General features: G+C 42.4%; 2 protein-coding genes across 2 annotated transcripts; one reads left to right on the top strand and one right to left on the bottom strand.

The window, feature by feature from the left end:
* The first annotated feature begins 4,907 nt into the window (after positions 1 to 4,907).
* Positions 4,908 to 6,597, top strand: cldn5b (claudin 5b). Its single transcript, XM_084382423.1, has one exon. It carries the CDS (start codon positions 5,023 to 5,025, stop codon positions 5,662 to 5,664), a length of 642 nt encoding a protein of 213 aa, XP_084238549.1. The 5' UTR covers positions 4,908 to 5,022; the 3' UTR covers positions 5,665 to 6,597.
* A 2,419-nt stretch (positions 6,598 to 9,016) lies between these two features.
* On the bottom strand, positions 9,017 to 19,174 carry acads (acyl-CoA dehydrogenase short chain). Its single transcript, XM_084382659.1, has 10 exons — positions 19,064 to 19,174; positions 16,324 to 16,484; positions 14,494 to 14,643; positions 14,296 to 14,407; positions 13,843 to 13,994; positions 13,542 to 13,712; positions 12,201 to 12,338; positions 11,280 to 11,375; positions 11,147 to 11,203; positions 9,017 to 11,051 (listed from the first exon to the last, which is right to left on the bottom strand). The coding sequence occupies exons 1-10, from the start codon at positions 19,089 to 19,091 to the stop codon at positions 10,899 to 10,901; spliced, it is 1,218 nt and encodes a 405-aa protein (XP_084238785.1). The 5' UTR covers positions 19,092 to 19,174; the 3' UTR covers positions 9,017 to 10,898.
* Between the last annotated feature and the right edge of the window lie 232 nt (positions 19,175 to 19,406).

The following is a 19,406-nucleotide window of genomic DNA, read 5'->3' as shown; positions in this document are numbered from 1 at the left end:
GAGTACAAGTATCTGAGTACTACAGACGAGTGTCGTGTCACAACTCCAGATTACATAACACAAATATTAACTATTCAGGATTTACTTCATGTGATCTGCTACAGTGTTCTGTCTGAGGACACGTCTGTGATCCACCAGTGAAGATGGAGCATCTAAAGTAAAGTAAACTGAAGTGAAGCGAAGCGAAGTGGCTTTAAGTCAAGTGTAGTGAAGTGAAGTGAAGTGAAGAAAAGTAAAGATAAGTAAAGATAAGTGAAGTAATGTGAAGTAAACTAAGTAAAATGACAAAAATTAAAGTGAAGTGAAGTAAATTGAAGTGAAGTAAAGCGAAGTGGAGTGGCTTTAAGTCAAGAAAAATAAAGTGAAGTGATGTGAAGTGAAGTGAAGAAAAGTAAAGTGAAATGAAGTAATGTGACATAAAGTAAAATAAAGTAAAAGTAAAGCAAAGTTAAGTTAAGCGAAGTGAAGTGGCTTTAAGTCAAGAAAAATAAAGTGAAGTGAAGAAAAGTGAAGTAATGTAAGGTAAACTAAGTAAAATGACAAAAATTAAAATGAAGTAAATTGAAGTGAAGTGAAGTTAAGCGAAGTGGAGTGGCTTTAAGCCAAGAAAAATAAAGTGAAGTGAAGTGAAGTGAAGTGAAGTAAAGATAAGTGAAGTAATGTGAAGTAAACTAAGTAAAATGACAAAAATTAAAGTGAAGTAAAGCGAAGTGAAGTAAAGCGAAGTGGAGTGGCTTTAAGTCAAGAAAAATTAAGTGAAGTGATGTGAATTGAAGTGAAGAAAAGTAAAGTGAAATGAAGTAATGTGACATAAAGTAAAATAAAGTAAAAGTAAAGCAAAGTTAAGTTAAGCGAAGTGAAGTGGCTTTAAGTCAAGAAAAATAAAGTGAAGTGAAGAAAAGTGAAGTAATGTAAGTTAAACTAAGTAAAATGACAAAAATTAAAGTGAAGTAAATTGAAGTTAAACAAAGTGAAGTCAAATAAATTAAAGCGAAATTATGTAAAGTGAAGTGACGTGAGTGAAGTGATGTCAAATAAAGTGAAGTGAAGTGAAGAAAAGTAAACTGAAGTGATGTAAAGTGAAGTAAAATAAAGTTTAGTAAAGCGATGCGTGTCTTGTAATATTTCATGTGATCACATGACTGATCACACGGTAAACAGCCAATCAGAGACAACGATCCTTCCTCTAGTTGCTCTTCAGTTTCTTCTAGTTTTTCACCTTTAAATGTTTTTTTGGGAGTTTTTCTTTTTTCCAAATCGAGGCTCAGAGGACAGAAGGAAGTCGTACGCGTCCTCAGATTCTACTGTAACTTATATTTAATTATGTTTCCCTCAGCTTGACTAAACTTAGTTTCTTTGCTGTGTGAATCTAAATGTTTCTGTTTCAGAGCTGATTGTCCGTCTCTCAACAGCGATGGCAGGAGTAAACACACACACACACACACACACACACACACACACACACACACACTATAGAGAAAGGAGGAAGCATCTGGCCCCCTGAGGACACACAAATGGACTGCACACACACACACACACACACACACACACACACACTGTTGTTTTAGCCGTTTTGAATGTGCTGGCAGCGACTCCGGTCCTGACTGTGATTAAGTTTGCTGTTTTCATGACCCACTCACCTACTACGTGACATCATGACTCCATCATGTGTACGTGAGTGTGTGAGTCTGTGTGTGTGTGCGTGCTCGTGATATGATGAGATTCGCACATGGAGACCTGATTGTGTTTTCCTCAAGGAATGTTGTTTGTCAGCATGTTTACGACCAACAACACCTGCTCGTGCCGCCGTTCTTCATCTGAAAATGCCATCATGGATCCAGCATCGGATTATGAATAAAACAGCAACATCAATGGCGTCAAGCTCACATGTTGATCCATACTGACTAACCAGAACTGTTATGCTTTATGTTCAGGCAGTAAAACTCAACATACAGACTAAATATTTATAGTTAAAGCTCAAATTTGCTCCTGTTGTGGTTATCGGAGACTTTATCTTGGCAGCCCAGCTCTTCCTCCTCCCTGTTTGTGTTTATCAGCTGTGGCATCCGACTGAGTCAGGCGACAGGGAGCACTCCTCCAATCCCCGTCCACTCCCGGAGCCCCCAGATACCGGTGGTGATTCAGCTCTCTCGCTCTATATAAGGGAGACTTCATCACTACAACAGAAAGATTGAGGATAATTACAGAAGGTGCGGTCCAGCTTTTTATCAACACGCATCACGGTCTCTGCAGTAAACATTATCTACAAACTGAAGGAAAACAAGTTTGGGAGTGTTTTTAATCAAAATTTCAAACAGGACAAAGTAAAATAAACTGATCCCTACTTTGTGTTTCTGTAGAGACTCACTAAATGTTTTTATATAGCACCATTCAGACACAAGTGTACTCAAAGGTCCACCGGAAGTTCACCGGATAATGAAAATTCATTCATTATCTCCTCATCCTCATGCCGATGGAAAGTTGGGTGAAGTTTTTGTAGTCCACAAAACATTTCCGGAGCTTCACAGCAAAACAGAGTTGCAGCATTCTCCTAAACAACTGCAGCAGATGGAGACTTGTTTTGAAGCGTAAAAAAAAAAACCAAAGAAATAAATGGCTCCATTCAGCTCGCCCAGGGTTCGTTTAGACCCTCGATGCACAGTCAACACTTGTGCACGCTAACGCTTTTAGCTGAGCAGCTGCTGTGAAGATTTTGACTTATAAAAGGGTGAAAATAACGTCTTTTCAAATCAATTTGGGATCTTGTGGCTTCCAGAAACTTAAATTATGTTTTATTTCGACTTAAAACGAGACACTATCTACTATTCAAACATCAGAGATGTTTTGTGGCCGCAAGTTTTAGCATGCTAACACGCTAAACTATGGTGAATGGGCTGCACTTATAGATATGTTGGTGTTTTTCTACCAAAGTGGACGAAACGCTTTATTAGTGCTGATGATGGTAAATATTGCACCTTTGAGCAAAACATCAGCACGTTAGCATTTAGCTCAAATTAGCCTTCATTGGTGCCCAAGTACAGCCTGACAGAGCTGCTAGCACGGCTGTTAACTTAGTCTTAGTCTCATAGTGTGTTACATTATTTAGTATTGGTGCCTACCAGTGATTTCAAAAGTTGTAAGTCATATAAAAAAACTATAAGTAATAAAGGAAGTCAAACTAGATCACAGTTCCCTGTGACGGCCCAGAATGCTTTGTTGCTGCTGCTGCTGTGTCTCTCATCACAGACGTGGCGGCGTGTTTAGGATGTGTACGTCGGGTCGACTGAGTCCACTTAAAGCACAAAAACAAAAGGAGAGTTGAGGGAATTGTTCAACAGGTCAGTGAAGCACAATGGAGCGTATCGACATGGCCGCCGCGTCCTCTGAGCAGAGTGCATCCTGTGTGTGTTGTTGAAGCCGTAAAATGGGTCAAAATATCAGACAGCGATTTCAGTCAGGCAGCAGAATAATCAGCGACACAGTTTCACGAGTCGTCTGCACACAACGCAACAACTTTAATGAAGTTTAGGTCAAATTAATGGATGAAAAAAATTGGATTTAAATAGATTTCCAACATTTAAAAATGGGCACCGGCTGTAATTAGCAGCAAATTAAACAGATTTTTCCATTTCTGTTTTTTGACGAAGGTGTTGAGACATTAAAGGACATTAAAATAATGCATAATGTTTCATGAACAGACCTGCAAAGTCCTTCAAAGTCCTTCTAATCAAGTTTATTGTCTTCTAACCATACAACCATTAACTTTGCAGCTGGATATTGAAGAATATATAACATAGTAAGATGTAGTGCTCTATGGTTTATGTTGTTTTTATTATTATTAACATTTTTAAAATCAGATTTTATTCCTTGTTCTTTATCTTTTGTTATTTTAACATTTCATTGTATTGCAGTTGGTGTGCTTTAGCATCTAAATCTGTTTTTATACCATGTTTTTGCACTTTGAATTGCAATTTGATTGGTTGAAAAGGTGCTACATAAATAAAGTTCGATTGATTGATTGATTGATGCTGCTCAACGTCAGTAAAACCAAGGAGCTGATGGTTGAGTTAACAAAACAAAGGAGGGCAAAGACCTACACACCTGTCTACTTCTGTGGAGCTGAGGTGGAGCAGGTGAACAGTTCAAGGTTCCTAGGAATTACCGCTACTGAGAACCGATCATAGTCAACAACAGGAAGCATGAACCTGTTCAACGTTTACAGAGAAGTAATTAAAGGCACGCTGACTGGAAACATCACAAACTCGGCCAGGACAGGAAGGCTCTACTTCACTGGTTCTCATCTACAGAGCACCAGCGACATCGGGGAGGTCGCCCACCCACCCTCAGCCACCGTCTGTTCACCCTGCTGCCGTCTGACAAAAGATACAGAAGTATCCGCTGTCGTATCACCAGAGTCTGGTGATGTTAAGACTCTCTCAGCCTGGGGGAGTGAAGCTGCTCGGTACCGAGCAGCTTCACTCCCCCAGGCTGAGAGAGTCTTAACACAAACATTTATACAGCAAAACTTGTTTTTTGTGCAAAATCTTTTTAAAAATGCCCCCAAAAAGTTGATTTACAGTGTCCACAGCATCTGATTCTTCGAGGTCGACCTACAGATTTATGATTACTCTGTAAGTGTGAGTTCAGCCTGATGCTCTGCTTCGCTTCACCTCTCACAGCCTCTGAATTACAGGAAGACCACACATCTGGTGCTCCAGCACAAACTGGCGATTACTCTTCCCCACCAGTGCGCACACGTGCACGCCTAACTGTGCACGCCCCCCTCTCATTGGCCGAGACGATGATGCATTTCGTGCTGATTGGCCCGAAGTTTGTGGGTTTTTTTTGTGTTGATGGAGGCGCAGCAGCGTCAGTCCGGTGCTCCATAAATGAGACGTCTCGGAGCGGCTCAGTGAGCAGAAGGAGAGGCCGAGCGCACAGAGCACCAAGAGACAGAGACAGCAGGAGAGAAGACACCTCACCTCTCACATCAGGACCATCTGAGCACTGAAGATTGGCACCATGCTCGCTGCGTGTCTGGAGTTCCTCGGCATGACGCTGTGCGTCACGGGCTCGCTGCTGGTGATGATCGCCTGCGGGCTGCCCATGTGGAAGGTGACGGCGTTCATCGACTCCAACATCGTGGTGGCGCAGACCATCTGGGACGGGCTGTGGATGTCGTGCGTGGTTCAGAGCACCGGACAGATGCAGTGCAAAGTCCACGACTCGGTTCTGGCTCTGACGCAGGACCTGCAGACGGCGCGCGCCCTCACCATCATCTCCGCCGTGCTGGGGGTCGTCGCGCTCACGGTGACGGTGGCCGGGGCGCAGTGCACCAACTGCCTCAGGGACGAGGCGGTGAAGGCGAAGGTGGTGCACGCCGGAGGGGTCATCTACATCATGAGCGGGCTGTTCGTGCTGGTGCCGCTCTGCTGGATGGCCAACAACATCATCGTGGACTTCCACGACCCGCAGGTGCCTCCGTCCAAGAAGAGGGAGATCGGAGCGGCCATCTACATCGGCTGGGCCGCCACCGCGCTGCTGCTGCTGGGAGGAACCCTGCTGTGCTGCTCCTTCTCTCAGGGCGCGAGGGGAGGGTACCCCATCAAATACGCGCCCACCAAGACGATCACAGCCAACGGGGACAAGAAGTACTACGTTTAAGAACAGAAACTTTTGACATGTGAGGACGTGGAGAGGAGCTGAAGCGTCAGAACTTTCTGTGTGTGCCAGAAGATGCTGGTTCCGGTGCTGAGGAGGAACTCAGGAGACGTTATGAGCTCAGTGCGGGTCTCAGAGAGGCCGTCTGTGAAGTCTGTGTCTGTGTGATTCATCCTGGTTATAAACACTCACAACTACTTTAATGCTGATGTCTATAATGTATTAACATACTCATGATGTGTTGCAGTGTGTCACAACACATTACAGAGCATTTATAACGCATTATAATCATCATTATGATGCGTCACAGTGTCATTATGTGTGCGTAAAGTAAAGGAGTGAAGAAAATAAGATGAAGTCAGCACCGAAAATCCATTATATGAATGTTTATAATGACTTATAGACTCTGTGTATGATTCATCAGCTGTAATAACTATAATACAGTGATACAGCTGCATTATAACACATCATAAGTATGTTCATAATGTCTATTACGCATTATAGACGTTGGCTCATTGCGTTATAGACACAGGCTTCATAGAAACTGTAAAATAAGGGCGACTGAACTGAACTGAATGTAATTTTTGTAACATTTTCCAGGCAGCAGAAGTTTATTTGAGCTCCACGTGGAGTTTTTGAGTGCGGTGATTAACAAACTCAGTGACAAGCGGTGGAGACGTCTGATTAGAGGCTGGTGTTTGTGTTTTTTAAGTGGCTTCATTGTAAATATGTTGTTTTGTGTCCCTGCGGACTCACTCTCGTGTTCCCACAGTGAACGTGCAGCCGGCAGTGAAGCTCCACTCACACCGATGTGCACTCATGTTGTGATCAAAGAGGGGCATTTGCATTTCAATACATGTACAGTGTTTTGTACTATCTTGTCATGTTTTTCTAGTATTTTAACAGAACATACTTTTTCTAATAAAGAAGAAACAACGTAAACTGTCTGTTCTTGTGATTTCTGACGTGTTTTATCTGATATTTAAAGAGGAAAATCAAAATATAGGCGCTGACCTCATAATTCATGACTATAAATCAGCCTGTGTTGCATGAGAGCATCAGACTCTCGCTCCCTTTAATGAGGTCAGAGGTAATCAGTTGCAGGAACACTCAGTATTTTCTCGCACGTGCACTTATTTGTATTGTTTTGTATGCGAAATAAAGGAAACAAACAAGAGCCAGAACGTGACGTCAAAATAATCAAGAGGCCGGTTCACACACCCTGACGGAGGCCGGCCCGAACAATGCACCCAGCAGACTGTCACCGTGATTAGCACAATCAGCAGGGTGCAACTCCAGCGTCAGGAAGCTTGGCCCAGATCTGGACCAGTGGAGCAATCAGGGCCCTCACGTGCAAAAACAAAGAAGACGAGCGTGCGTACAAACAGGAACAGCGCGGCAAAGTGCACGCAATCGCGGAGAAGGTGGTGATTTATGGAGTTGTTGTCGGCTGAAAGTCCAGGATTCAACTATGTCAGTCAACTCAGAGCTGAGGGGCTGTGAGGACATGCGGGGGAGGTGTCGTCGTGATGTCAGATCTCAGAAAAAAAGATGGAAACATTGTTGAGTAGGTGATGTGAAGCTGAGCGTGAAGCAGAGCCGGCACAAGGCTTTACGGGGCCCTGATTGGGATTCGATTTGGGGCCCCCAGCTGAGTGCACCACCAGTTAAACTATATATTGTCCGTGCTCCGTCGTTTGTCCGTTGTACATGCAACACAAGCATCGTCACGGCTGACTGGTGAGCTGGAGAGACACAAAATAAACCGGCAGACGATGAATACACTGTTTTAATATGAAATGAGTAAAAGTGCAGAACAGTCGACTACCGGATAAATTGATTCTTACATAAAAATAATAAATGTTATGCATGTAAAATGCAAATAAATGAATAATAAATGAAATAGAAACTTAAATAATGACACAAAATGAACTGGGTGACCGGACCGGACCAAATAAGCCGGCTTACTTCAGTTAGTCTGACTAATCTTCCAGATTCAGTGAATTCAACATAGTTTTAAGCTCAGTTACCATGGCAACTAACCTGTTTTGCTTAACCAGTGATCCTTTAAACTGACACTGACCCGGTTATTTGATTTTACCACTGACTCTCATCAGCTGTAGCGTTTAATGTCTCTTCCTCTATTAAAGTCTTGTTAATCACAGGTCACATTATGTTCGTTACTGATAAAACCACACACACACACATTGTGTCGCACGCAGGCACGTTCTTATCGAATGTCCTTAAACGGCCTCAGATACTGAGCGAGGCCCGGCGACAGTCAGTCTGTCCTGACCTGGCAGATGCTTCATGTGTCCACTTCTAGTTAACAGAAGTCCTAAAACTCCCAGGAGGGAGAAAGTTAAAGGTGAAAGTTGTCTTAGACCCTTCGTAAGAGATGGTAAACTCGTGGTATTGGTCGGTTATGAATCATACGAGTTAAACTGACACAGATAACTCCACCATTAGTAAAACAAAATGAAAGTTTTAAGAAAATCTACTTAAATAAATAATGAAGAAATATTTATTTGTCCCATCAGTGAATAAACAAGCTGTTCTCAGAGGAGAATAAGGTCCCCAGAAGAGAGAAGCTAGAAAGGTGGCAGGGTCCGCCACGAATAAACAAAGTAAAACAGTATAAGGTGTGTTGTCCTTTAAGGTCAGTTTGTTTACTCAGTTTATTCAAAGAGAGTTTGTTTATTTAGTTTGTTTAGACATAAAAAATAGTCAGTCAGTGAAGATTTTTCTCTTCTGATTAACATTTCTTCCAAAAAACTACAGAGTGCTCCTTTAAAACTGATTTTAATCCGGCTTTAATGCCTTCAAATTCACATTAGATCAATTAATGCCATATATTATGAGGATGAAGGACATGTGAGGGACTTTCACTCAGTTTATTCAGTCATGAAAACAAAGAAAGTTTATTCAGACATAAACAATTAAAATCCCCAAAACTACGTAATGCTCCTTTAAGTTAAACAAACAACCTGTCAGAATTAAGTAGAATCAAAATGATGAGATAAGATATAAATAGTTGCTGATTCATTTAATGTTTGACAACTAATCGATTGATCGTCGCAGCTCTTTGTCGCCTCCGGCAGTTTGTATTTTTGTCCCCGTCAGGATCCTGTAGGAGTGACGACTCCTGTCATCTGATTGGACAGAGCTCGAGCTATTAGTAGATTTTGATCGAGTAACATATTTAAACCTCCTTCATGAAACAGACTTTCTATTAAAAAAAAAAAAAGTTATTTACTGAAATAAGCTTGTTTTAAACAGGGATTACAGCTTCATGAACCATCTCAGACTGTATTTGTTTGACTTTTTAATAAACAAAACTCACAATTTCGCTGTGAAAAGTACTGCAATTATGTTTTATTATCATCTGCACACAATAAATTACATTAAAATATGTACAAGTTATTGAGGCACAAGAGGTCCGTGAGATCAGCCACAATTAAACAGACGGTAAGTTTTTCATTTCACAGCCTCTTCACAGATTTAACCCTCAAACCTTCAGCGTTCAGGCCGGCGGACGTTAACACACGTTTCATTATTCAAGTATAAACTCTAACTACCATCCAGAAAGTCTTAATTAGTAAATCAACTGGTGCACATTCAGAACAACAGGTGTGTAATGAGATTACTTTGCTGTATTTCCCCCCGTGAGTCATGATGAAGCAGAAGTGGGTCAAGAAACATGAAGGCACACCGTCGCCCCCTGCTGGTTCAGCCTCTCACAGACAGGGAGAGTTTGTTTCTCCTCATGTAGGTCAGAGACAGTCAGGACTATAATGAACCTCGTCTTAAAGGGTCAGTTCACCCAAAAATACAGACTGTGAGTCAGGAAACTCATAGTTGATTTTGTACTGTTAACAGACAGATCCCCCTCCAGAAGCATTGTTGCCACAGTTACTCATGGGCGACCACTTGAGATCTGTTATCTCATATTTGTGCACATTTTTGGCAAATTAGCGCCATTTAACGTAAGCCGAATTAGCTATTAGCACTTCCTGTTTGCAGTGTACTCATGGATGTTCAGATAAGCATCACTGGATTACTCTGATACTGACGAAAACTTAAAAACGTGAAGATTCTCAGGCAGGTTCTGCAGGGACGAGGAGCATCTGATTTATATGATTTCTACGCAGGTTTCCTGATGTTTATTCGAGGTGGAGTGACGACCACGGAAAGCATAAATCACAGTAAATGTAAAAATATGTGTATCATGTCTGTTTGTGCAGATTTGACTCAAGTTATGACTCACAGAGGAAGTAGCTTAAGTACTTCCTCCATTAGCTGTGTGTCAGAGGCTCCGCTGCAGCTCCAACCGCTGATCACGTTGATAAGCAGTTCAAACAAGTGAAGTGTCTCCAGAGGGAGCCGTGTGCAGTCTGATAAATGTCCACATGTGATGAGGTTGAGTCAGTCCCCAGTGAAAACTGTTGGTGAGGAGTCAGACAGAAGAGTTTACAAGACGTCTGTCGCTGCTCTTCATTAGCTGCTACTAGCTTAACACATCACAATCTGCAACAAACGTTCATGTTTTGAAAAGTGTGGACTAAAAAGAAAACTCTGATTCTGCTGCATCGATTTTGTTCCTCATTTTCCCCCATAAACTGAACTGTTAAGCCGCTGTAAGGTCTCGGTTCTACGTTTTACAAACCAGGTTGTTCTGGAAAAAGGCCACATCAGGACAAATGTGATCATTATATGCACTATTACGTCGGTGAGTGAAGTTCAGTTGTAGGACAGAAAACGAAAACAAAATGGCACCTTGAGTCCATGTTATGCTGCTGTTTAGAAAACACTACCCGACGAGTTTGTAAAAACGTCACACTAGACGTCGACTTTTGCTTCCCGAACGCTGGCGTGGTATCTAAACAAAACTGCACACTGGGGCGGCATTTTATCCTTTTTTTATAATTAAGTGAACTGACCCTTTAAATTGGCAACACACTGATATCCTCTTAAGGCGGCAGAGACGAGTTAGAGGTTATTTTGAGGTTGAGGTTATTCTGCTTACAGTATTATAAAGTGTTTCCTTAAATCCCTTTGAGACACTGAAGTCTCCTCTGGACTTCTGTGTCGTCTCTGATCTGCTGCTGCACCACAGCTCACATTAAAGTTGATCCTACTGGCTTCTCTCTGTCTTGACGTCTCCGGGTTGATTTATCCGATTCCAGATGTGGGATTAAGTGTCCATACTATCCCAGAAGGCACTGACAGCAGCGTGTCTACGACTGGTATTCCTTCAGTAACTGGCCGGCTATGACCAGTCTCTGGATCTCACTGGTGCCCTCGTAGATCTCTGTGATGCGAGCGTCGCGGTAGTGCCTCTCGGCGGGCATGTCGGCCACGTAACCCATCCCACCCAGAACCTGGATGGCCTGATTTGAAGCATAAACAAAGACGTTTTTAAAGAAAAGTTGTCTCGAGGCTTTCTTCTACATCGTTACGTTCGCTCTGTTGCCGGTTTTCCTACCTGATGGGCGCAGAAAGTGGCGGCTTCAGACGCTGCTAGTTTGGCCATGGCTGCTTCCTGAACACACAACATCACATTAATGAATGTCACACTGTAAAAAATGTCAAACTCATTAAATCAGAGGCGACTGTACCTTGGTGAAGGGTTTGTGTGAGTCTCGAAGGAGTGAAGCCTTCCAGGTGAGCAGGCGAGCGCTCTCTATCGCCAGCGCCATGTCGGCCAGTTTGAACTGAACGAGGTGAAAAACACTTGATGAGTCGTTTCATTTAAGTCGCTTATGAAGCAAAAACAACAAAGATTCTCAAATGTGGAGCTTTGCTGCTTTTCTTTAAATACTTTGTTACTGTACTGATGTTTCAGGTATCTGTACTTTTACTTACATATTTATTTTTCTGACACCTTCTGACTTCTCCTCCCTACGTCTGAACACAAATATCTGAGCTTTCTCCTCCTCACATTTTCAAAACAGGCTCGTTACTTTAGTTTGAAACGCAGCGAGACGAAACAAAGTCGTAAGAAGACGTAAACAGACAGAGAGGGAGGCTGGAATGGGGAGAGAAGGCGTGTTAGTGTCTCGTGTCTGCAGAGAGTTTCTTATTTTCTCACTTTGTTGCTGCTCGGGACGCTTTACCAACCAAAAATGTGGCTATTTGACGTCCTGGGAATGTGACTCAACAATCAACTATCTTTGTGGGGCGTTTAGGAACAGCTGGGACAAATCCTACTGACTCTACCTTTAACTTTTTACAGAATTATATTTATATGACGTGAGCTTCAGTTAGCTTTGCACAGAAACAGCCAGAAGAAATGTCCTTCAGAGGGAGACATTTTACCTTATAATCTGAGTACTGCTTCAACTTCCCTTCTACCACATAAAGAGGTTCAGAGGATCTGGATAAACTGTTAGTTGCTTCACAGCCTGTCTGATGGATGAAGTGATGCCACAGTGTTCCCAGATTTCAGTGTCGTCGTATCATAACCAACAGACCTGATAACCTACAGCTACAAGAAGAAACCTCAGCGCCGTTTAGAGACTGATCAGACGTCTCGTCACCTGTATGGCCTGCAGTTTGCCGATGGGCGATCCGAATGCCGTGCGTTTGAGTGCGTAGTCCGCAGCGCAGTCCAGAGAAGCCTGAGCGATGCCGAGAGCCTGAGAGGCGATGCCGATCCGTCCGCTGTCCAGGGTTTGCTGATAAACAGAAAGTTTACACGCGGCATGTCATTAATCACAACCTTATTTTAGAAGCATGACCTTCTTATTTTAACTGTGTGGTTGATAAAAGCAGATTTTTTCTTTTGCTGGAGGGCTGGTGGTGCAGATAAGATCTGAACTCTGAAGTAAGAACAGCTTTCTTTGTTTTTGCAACTGTGAAACCGACTTGTTCTGACTCATAGAGGCCACTTTGTGTCTCTGAATATGAGGATGCCGCTGCTCTTTGTGATGCACATCATGCCCACATGCATCAAGCAGATTAGAAACTTTTCCGACTCGGTTTGTCTTGGCTCGTCAACCCAGCGTGGCAGGGGTTTTCTTTTACATTAAAACAGAGCTAACGGCTTGAAGGTGTGTCTTTAACGGGTGACGCGCTCGTCTTGCATAGATGTGAAAGAAGTAATAACTTTCTTGCAGCATAAATTAAGAATAGCCGCTAACAAAGCTCAGCAAAGTCAGTGATCAACATGTTTCATTTCTTATAAATCATTCACAATAAAAGTCACTCATTGTTTAGTTATTTAAGGAGAAGAAACAGCAGGATGTGAACATGATGAAACAGTGGAGAGAAACTAAAATTCAAACCGCCATGTTCAGTACGAAGCTGCAACATTACTGAGAGTTGAACACTGAGACTTTTAAAAAACGTCTCTCTTTGGTCTTTTGCATAGACATTAGTAGAGTCTTGCAACACGGGCTTGTTTGAGGGGGACATGGGGGGCCGGCACGGGTTGGATGTTGTCGCAAGACGTCACATTAACCTACTTGGAAGCAAGTCGGGCAAGCTTTGGTTGCATGATACAACTTGGCACGCTAAGAACGTAATTTCTGCAACAGACCATGAAGAGACTGAAGTCGTCCATCACGACAAGGAGCTCAACATTTCTCCAGATTAAATTACTTGTTTAAGTTCCTGTTTAAAGTTGTTTATGATGAAAAACCGCGCCTACAGCAAACCTGTCACAACCATAGGACAACATCTTGGCACCTGACGTGGTTTCTATTGTAGATTTTTCTACCCCTGCAGTCGTTTAACAGGAAGAGAAGCGTCACTGAAACTATTAAATGTCACATAGACACGAATGTTCAGAAGTGAAGTTTCGGTTGTATCAGCTCTTATTTTGAAATACTAGTGGGGTAACAGGTGTTTCTATGTAAACACAGCCTCTGTGTAAATACCATGGCGATCTTGAATCCGGCTCCGCGAGGGCCCAGCATGTTCCCCAGCGGTATCCTGCAGTCCTCCAGGATGATGTTCGCAGTGGACGAGGCTCTGATGCCCAGCTTGTCTTCCTTCTTCCCCAGAGAGAGCCCCGGGTGCGGCATGGGGACCAGGAAGGCACTGATGCCCTGCAGACACGGAAGACAAAGAGCAGGAAATCAAAACCAAAAATTGCGAGGGGAGGACAACAGCACAAAACAATCCAGTCTTCATCTCGATGTTCTGAACGTAAAACCAGTCCAATGTGTCGCGTCATGCCTTGTGTTTGAGCGACTTGTCGGTGGTGGCGAACACGACGGTGGCAGAGGCGTCCCAGCTGTTGGTGATCCAGGCTTTGGTGCCATTCAGCACCCACGCGTCTCCGTCCTGACGAGCTGTTGTGGAGGCTGCACCCGCGTCACTGCCGTTACCTGGAGTTTAAAAAGGGACAGTTCACACCAAAATCAAAAAATCTGTCCCGTTAGGAAGGCGGCGTGCAATGACGCAAAATAAAAATAATCCATGTTTCCCCTCAAGTGCATTCAAACTAAAGTAACAGGCTTGTTTTGAAACTGTGAGGAGAAAGTTCAGGTATTTGTTTTCAAATGTAGGGAGGTAATGTCAAAATAAATACTCAAGTAAAGTACAGATACCTGAAAAACTTACGTACGCACAGTAACAAAAGTATTTGTACATAAATGAGTGCATGTGAGAGGAGTTGCACGTGTTTACCTGGCTCACTGAGGGCAAAGCAGCCCACCTTCTCTCCGGTGGTGAACGGCGTGATCCACTGCTGCTTCTGTTCTTCTGAGCCAAACTTCAAAACCGGTCCGATGTAGAGAGACTACGAGCAGAATCACAGGAAAATGAAAAACACACCAACACAACATCACCCCGGGTCCATTCTCTCCACAGACGGACTGTACTCACGTTGTTCACAGACACCACGACTCCAGTGCTGGCGCAGCCTCTGCTGATCTCCTCCATCGCCACACTGTACGCCAGATAATCCATCCCAGCTCCACCCAGCTCCTCGGGCACCTCTATGGCCATCACCCCCATCGCCCCCAACTCCTGAATCTGGACGATTGATGGCAGAGCATTGATGCAAAAGTTGTTGATAACTTAAACCTGCGATCACTGATTTTTCTGGTCACTTGAGGACAACAGACACAAGTTAATGTATAATCTTTTATTTGATGTGTTGAGCTTGTAATCAGTCGGTTACTCATTTACATCCAGCAGACACAGGACAACGTGATCATTCATGAGACGTGTTTGTGGCCACCTGATGAATCTAAGTCCAGTATTCACTCTCTTTTAGCTCTGCTTCTGGAGAAATATCTGGCTCTTTAGCTGCTAAATGTTGCATTATGTGGCTTTTTCTCTGAAAACGACGTCATGAGATTGAACCAAAACAGTCGTTGTACTGATAATCGATGAGCTGAAACACTACAGGACACATAAACAGAAAGAAAATGTTCATGCATGTTCTTCTCTCTAATCTCAAACCTGCACACGCTACAAGATTTAAAATAACGGCGCATCAAACAGTACAGGATATTATTAAGATTTCTGTGTCAGAGGAGCGAAGCAGCACCTCGCTTCATCTCATGGGGAAGCAGATGTAAACAAAATGGAGACTGTGACACAAACAACGTTCAGACTCTGCAGCGAGAAAAAACTATACTGGATGAGGAAAAGTGACATGTGGTCAACATGGGTGGTCTGTCTGTCATTGAGAGCTGGAGGTCACATTTTAACTGTCAGTTTTGATATCTGTCAACGGTGCTATGCTAGCCAACATTAGCCCGAGGGCTAGGATGTTTACTGTTGCTTGGCAGCCCCGTCAGCCGTTTGGGAAGTACTGATGTAGTCATCCAGATTTCAAATCCTAGATATGAATGATGTGATACTGATCGGGGCTGCTCCGATGAGTCTGTGAGCAGTTCAGGAGGTTTAAGACTGAACCTGTAAACCCCTCACATTATCAGATAAACTGGGCCGAACTTTGGTACGGACCAAGCTTGCAGACCAGATTTTCTGTCCCACTTAGCTACTACTGCTTGGTCGTACAAGCCAGACAATTAGAAACATGTGGACGCTGGTCCCATTTAGCCAGCTGAAGTCAGGCAATATAGCTTCAAGTAGCTAACAGCGAGGACGATGTGATGGAAGGATATAATCACGATTTTAAGTTTTGTGAACACGGCAAAGCAACACGCATTGTCTTTGTTTTTAGGACAACGGTCGGGCTAGCGAGCGTCACTTTAAGACTTTAACAACATCTTTTAACCATCTTCTCAACTTCTTTTGAATAAAAAAGGAGCTGAGCACACGGGCACACGTAAGTTTAACAGAAAATGGGAAAGTAGACTTGAGATACATCCGAGTTCTGAGCTTGCTCAACTGCTATTTGACCACTGGGTGAAAATGGGCCGGACTTAGGAAGGGTCAACTGTCTGGGGGGGCAAAAATCAGGCTTAAATGGCCTCAACCTCAGGAGCTGCACATTCAGCTGATCATACTCTGAAGCTTCATCACAGCCAGAGACACATATTCATTTGATCACAGTCACTTTTAAGTCTAAAGCATTTGTCTTTTTGAATCATCTTGATGGTTCTCCCTTTGGCCAGCTTAAGACTTGATTGCAACAATAAAAATAGGATTAAATTTCAACTCATAAGTCACTGTCAAAGCTTCGGGGTGTGCAGCTGTGTGTGTGTGTGTGTGTGTGTGTGTGTGTGTGTGTGTGTGTACCTGTTTGGCAGGATACAAATGCTCTTTGTCCAGTTTGGCAGCGATGGGGTTCAGTTCTCTGTCAGCGTAGTCTCTGCAGGTCTGTCTCAGGAGCTGATGTGTGTCTGGTAACTCGGCCAGCTGAGACAGACTTCGACAGCCGCCGAGACACAAGCCAAGAGCTGATGGACGGGAAAAAGATTTCAGTACGTCAATGTTTAGTCATGCTTGCAGACCACCACTGTGGTCCAGACTCAGCATGACATTTTCTAAATTAATTTGAGAGGAAGGGAAAAACTCAATGCCAGTGCTGTCTCATGTTTGCTGATCGAGTTAAAGCAAGAAAGAAAAGGTTCCATTTATCAATTACAAGTTATATAATTATCTTAATCCACCTAATGACATTTTCATTGAAGGAAAAAAAAAAAAGGTTGTGTCATTAATCAAATTCTCTTAATGCGGCATGAAACCACAGAACACTTGTCTACTGTGATCAGATCCAGTTCCTCTCAGGTGATGTGATCCTTTGATGAACCGGTCTGAGCGGTGACCCAGCTGCAGCTGCGGAGACGCCCACGGCGAGCCAGAAGTGACTCATGATGTTATTATTGGTGTAATAATTCACAACGCTCAGTTAGATTTGATTTGTTATGATGGGGTCAGATCTCGTGGCGCTGTTAAGGACAGCCGAAAACAGAGAGAGCAGAGGAAGCACCGGAGCGAGGCCACAATACTGAAATATATTAAATAAATACTGAATGTCACTTTGCACAATTAAGTCATAATGGAGAGGAACGCCAGCGGTATAATTTACTAACATATAACTGTATGTGGGTTTGGATATTGTAATTATTTACTATTCTTTACAATTACTTGAAAAAATGCAACGATGCATGTGCGACTGAACACTTTCATCGGTCGCACCTGTAACTGCCGGAAATCTAGAGATTAATTGTGTTTATTTTTTAAACATTTAAAGTTATCAAATTCCAGCTGGGTATTTATTTAATATCAAATTAAAACGTTGTCCAGGTGCATCAGGCACACCAGGTAGTCCGGGTCCCTGATATCTGATTATAATTTGATTTATCTTCTGGTTTTTGGACTGTTGTTCGGATTTAATATAATAAAAAATAAATAAATACATGTGTCTACTTAATAAGCAGTGGTGGAGTCAACGTATGCAAGAAACCAAGTAGGCTAATGTAATAAGAGGAATTTATACTTAAAGTAATTCAATTTTTAAAAAAAGGGACAAAAAGCTCCACTTTTAGCAACATGAGCTGCAAATAGAACAACTTTATTAAACCAAAGTGTTTCATCTTGTTTTATCAGGATCATCAAGCAACAAATTATTCGATAGACTTGAATTGAATTTGTTTCCAGATGACCCAGATGAAAGCCACAAGCCGAAACACTTCGGTTTAATAAAGTTTACTCCAAGTGTTGCTGGAGCTTTTTGACCTCTTTAGACTTTCTGCAGGGACGAAGTGTTCGCTTATGTGTTGAGGATATTCTCCTACTTCTTACGCTAAATGATGAAGCTCAACTTAAAAACCTTCTTGGATTAGAAAATGAAAACATGCTACAAACATATGATGATCTTAGAGAAGATGATGTGGATTAAACTTGCCCTGGTTTCCTTTTCTAGGGATCATTTTCCAGGACATTTTCAGTGACGATGTAGCTGATACGACAGAAAGGGAGCACAATATTACACTAATATGTTCCTTAATTGATAAATTTATAACCCAAGTGCCTTTTTCTCTGAGGAATAACAGTGTGTTATCCATGGCTGCTCATCAAGAGCAACAGAAAATACGACAAGTCTCTTATAACGAACAACTAACTGGTTTCTTTTTAAGAAAAATCTACATTCTTATAATACTATACAGTATACTGCCAATACAATCCTACAGTATATAAACTAGTTAAAATGAGCTCAAGCGTAAACATGTACAGCATAAAAATGAAACATACACAGTAATGAAGTATTAATATTAATCCAAAAACATCATATATAATAGGAAAACACCGACAGGGATCATTTGAATGCAGAATGAGTACTTTTACTTTTTGGAGTATTTTCAAAGTGTGGTATTAATACTTTTTCCTTCAATAAAAGGATAAAGTTCCTTTTTAACTATTAATAATAATAACAGTCATGTTAAATGCCACATTTACCTGCACTGACTGTGCTTTACTGTGTCTTTGAATGCAGCACCTGCTCACCGGTTAGCTTAGCGTTATGTAGGTGAAAGGTTAACCTCACCATCAGTCACCTTCGTCTCAGTCCCAGACTTATATAACACCCTCAAACAAACAGGGACGGCTGATGAACTATCTGACTACAGGTTGAGATGATTTTCCTCACAGAAAATAACTCGTCAGATGTTTAAATTAAGCGTCAAGACTAGCCGGCTAACTTCTAACCTTACTTAGCCGAGGAGCTAACTGTCACAAACACCCCTATACGTTAGCTAACCAACGTTTCTCACGTCACTTAACGACATTGTTAGCTGAAGCTGGCTAACATTTATATTTTTATAACCAGTTATAGTTGCTGCTAAACACGATAAAGAGGCAGGTTAGCTCCCCAGGTTATGTGGTTACGTAGCAAGCTATGCTAACAAGGTTTGCTAGTGCTCTATGGTATTTCCAGTGCAGATACCGATGCAGCTAACACAGTTCAGGCTAGCATTGTCTCCCACTTAACACATAATGTTGCTTATTGTAATGTTTTCCCTCTGGAGGGACCCACCTTTCCTCGCTTTGAACAGTGCAGCCATGGTTGTTTCCTCTCGGCTCGATATTCAATCTTCAACTGAGGTGTTATGAAGTAGCTGATGCATTCACGTGCTGTCGGAATCTTTAGCCGTTACGAAACTGGAGCAGGAGGCCAACTGAGGTAACCAGCGGTGGAGCAAACGGTTGTGTTTTATTGTTTACATGATCTCAAAGGTAATATTTGTTCTAGCATTTTATCATGTAATACTAATAGATGTGTAGAGTTAATATTAAGTGCATCTGGTTTGTTGTTAAAGAGTAATTTTTTTCTTTAAGGAGGTTCTCAAGGTCATTGAGAAGGTTCTAGGGCACCATAA

The sequence above is a fragment of the Pagrus pagrus genome, assembly GCF_965226575.1.
Source record: "Pagrus pagrus genome assembly, chromosome: 19".
In the NCBI taxonomy this organism is placed as follows: Eukaryota; Metazoa; Chordata; class Actinopteri; order Spariformes; family Sparidae; genus Pagrus; species Pagrus pagrus.
The sequence above is the reverse complement of the archived record's forward strand: the minus strand, read 5'-3'. Positions and strand labels throughout refer to the sequence as shown.

Coding starts and splice junctions, on each gene's coding strand:
- cldn5b (XM_084382423.1), top strand. CDS start 5,023: ATGCTCGCTGCGTGTCTGGAGTTCCTCGGCATGACGCTGTGCGTCACG.
- acads (XM_084382659.1), bottom strand. CDS start 19,091: ATGGCTGCACTGTTCAAAGCGAGGAAAG. Junction 16,485..19,063: donor ACTGTTCAAAGCGAGGAAAG/GTGGGTCCCTCC, acceptor CCCGTCCATCAG/CTCTTGGCTTGTGTCTCGGC. Junction 12,339..13,541: donor CCGGATTCAAGATCGCCATG/GTATTTACACAG, acceptor TCTGTTTATCAG/CAAACCCTGGACAGCGGACG.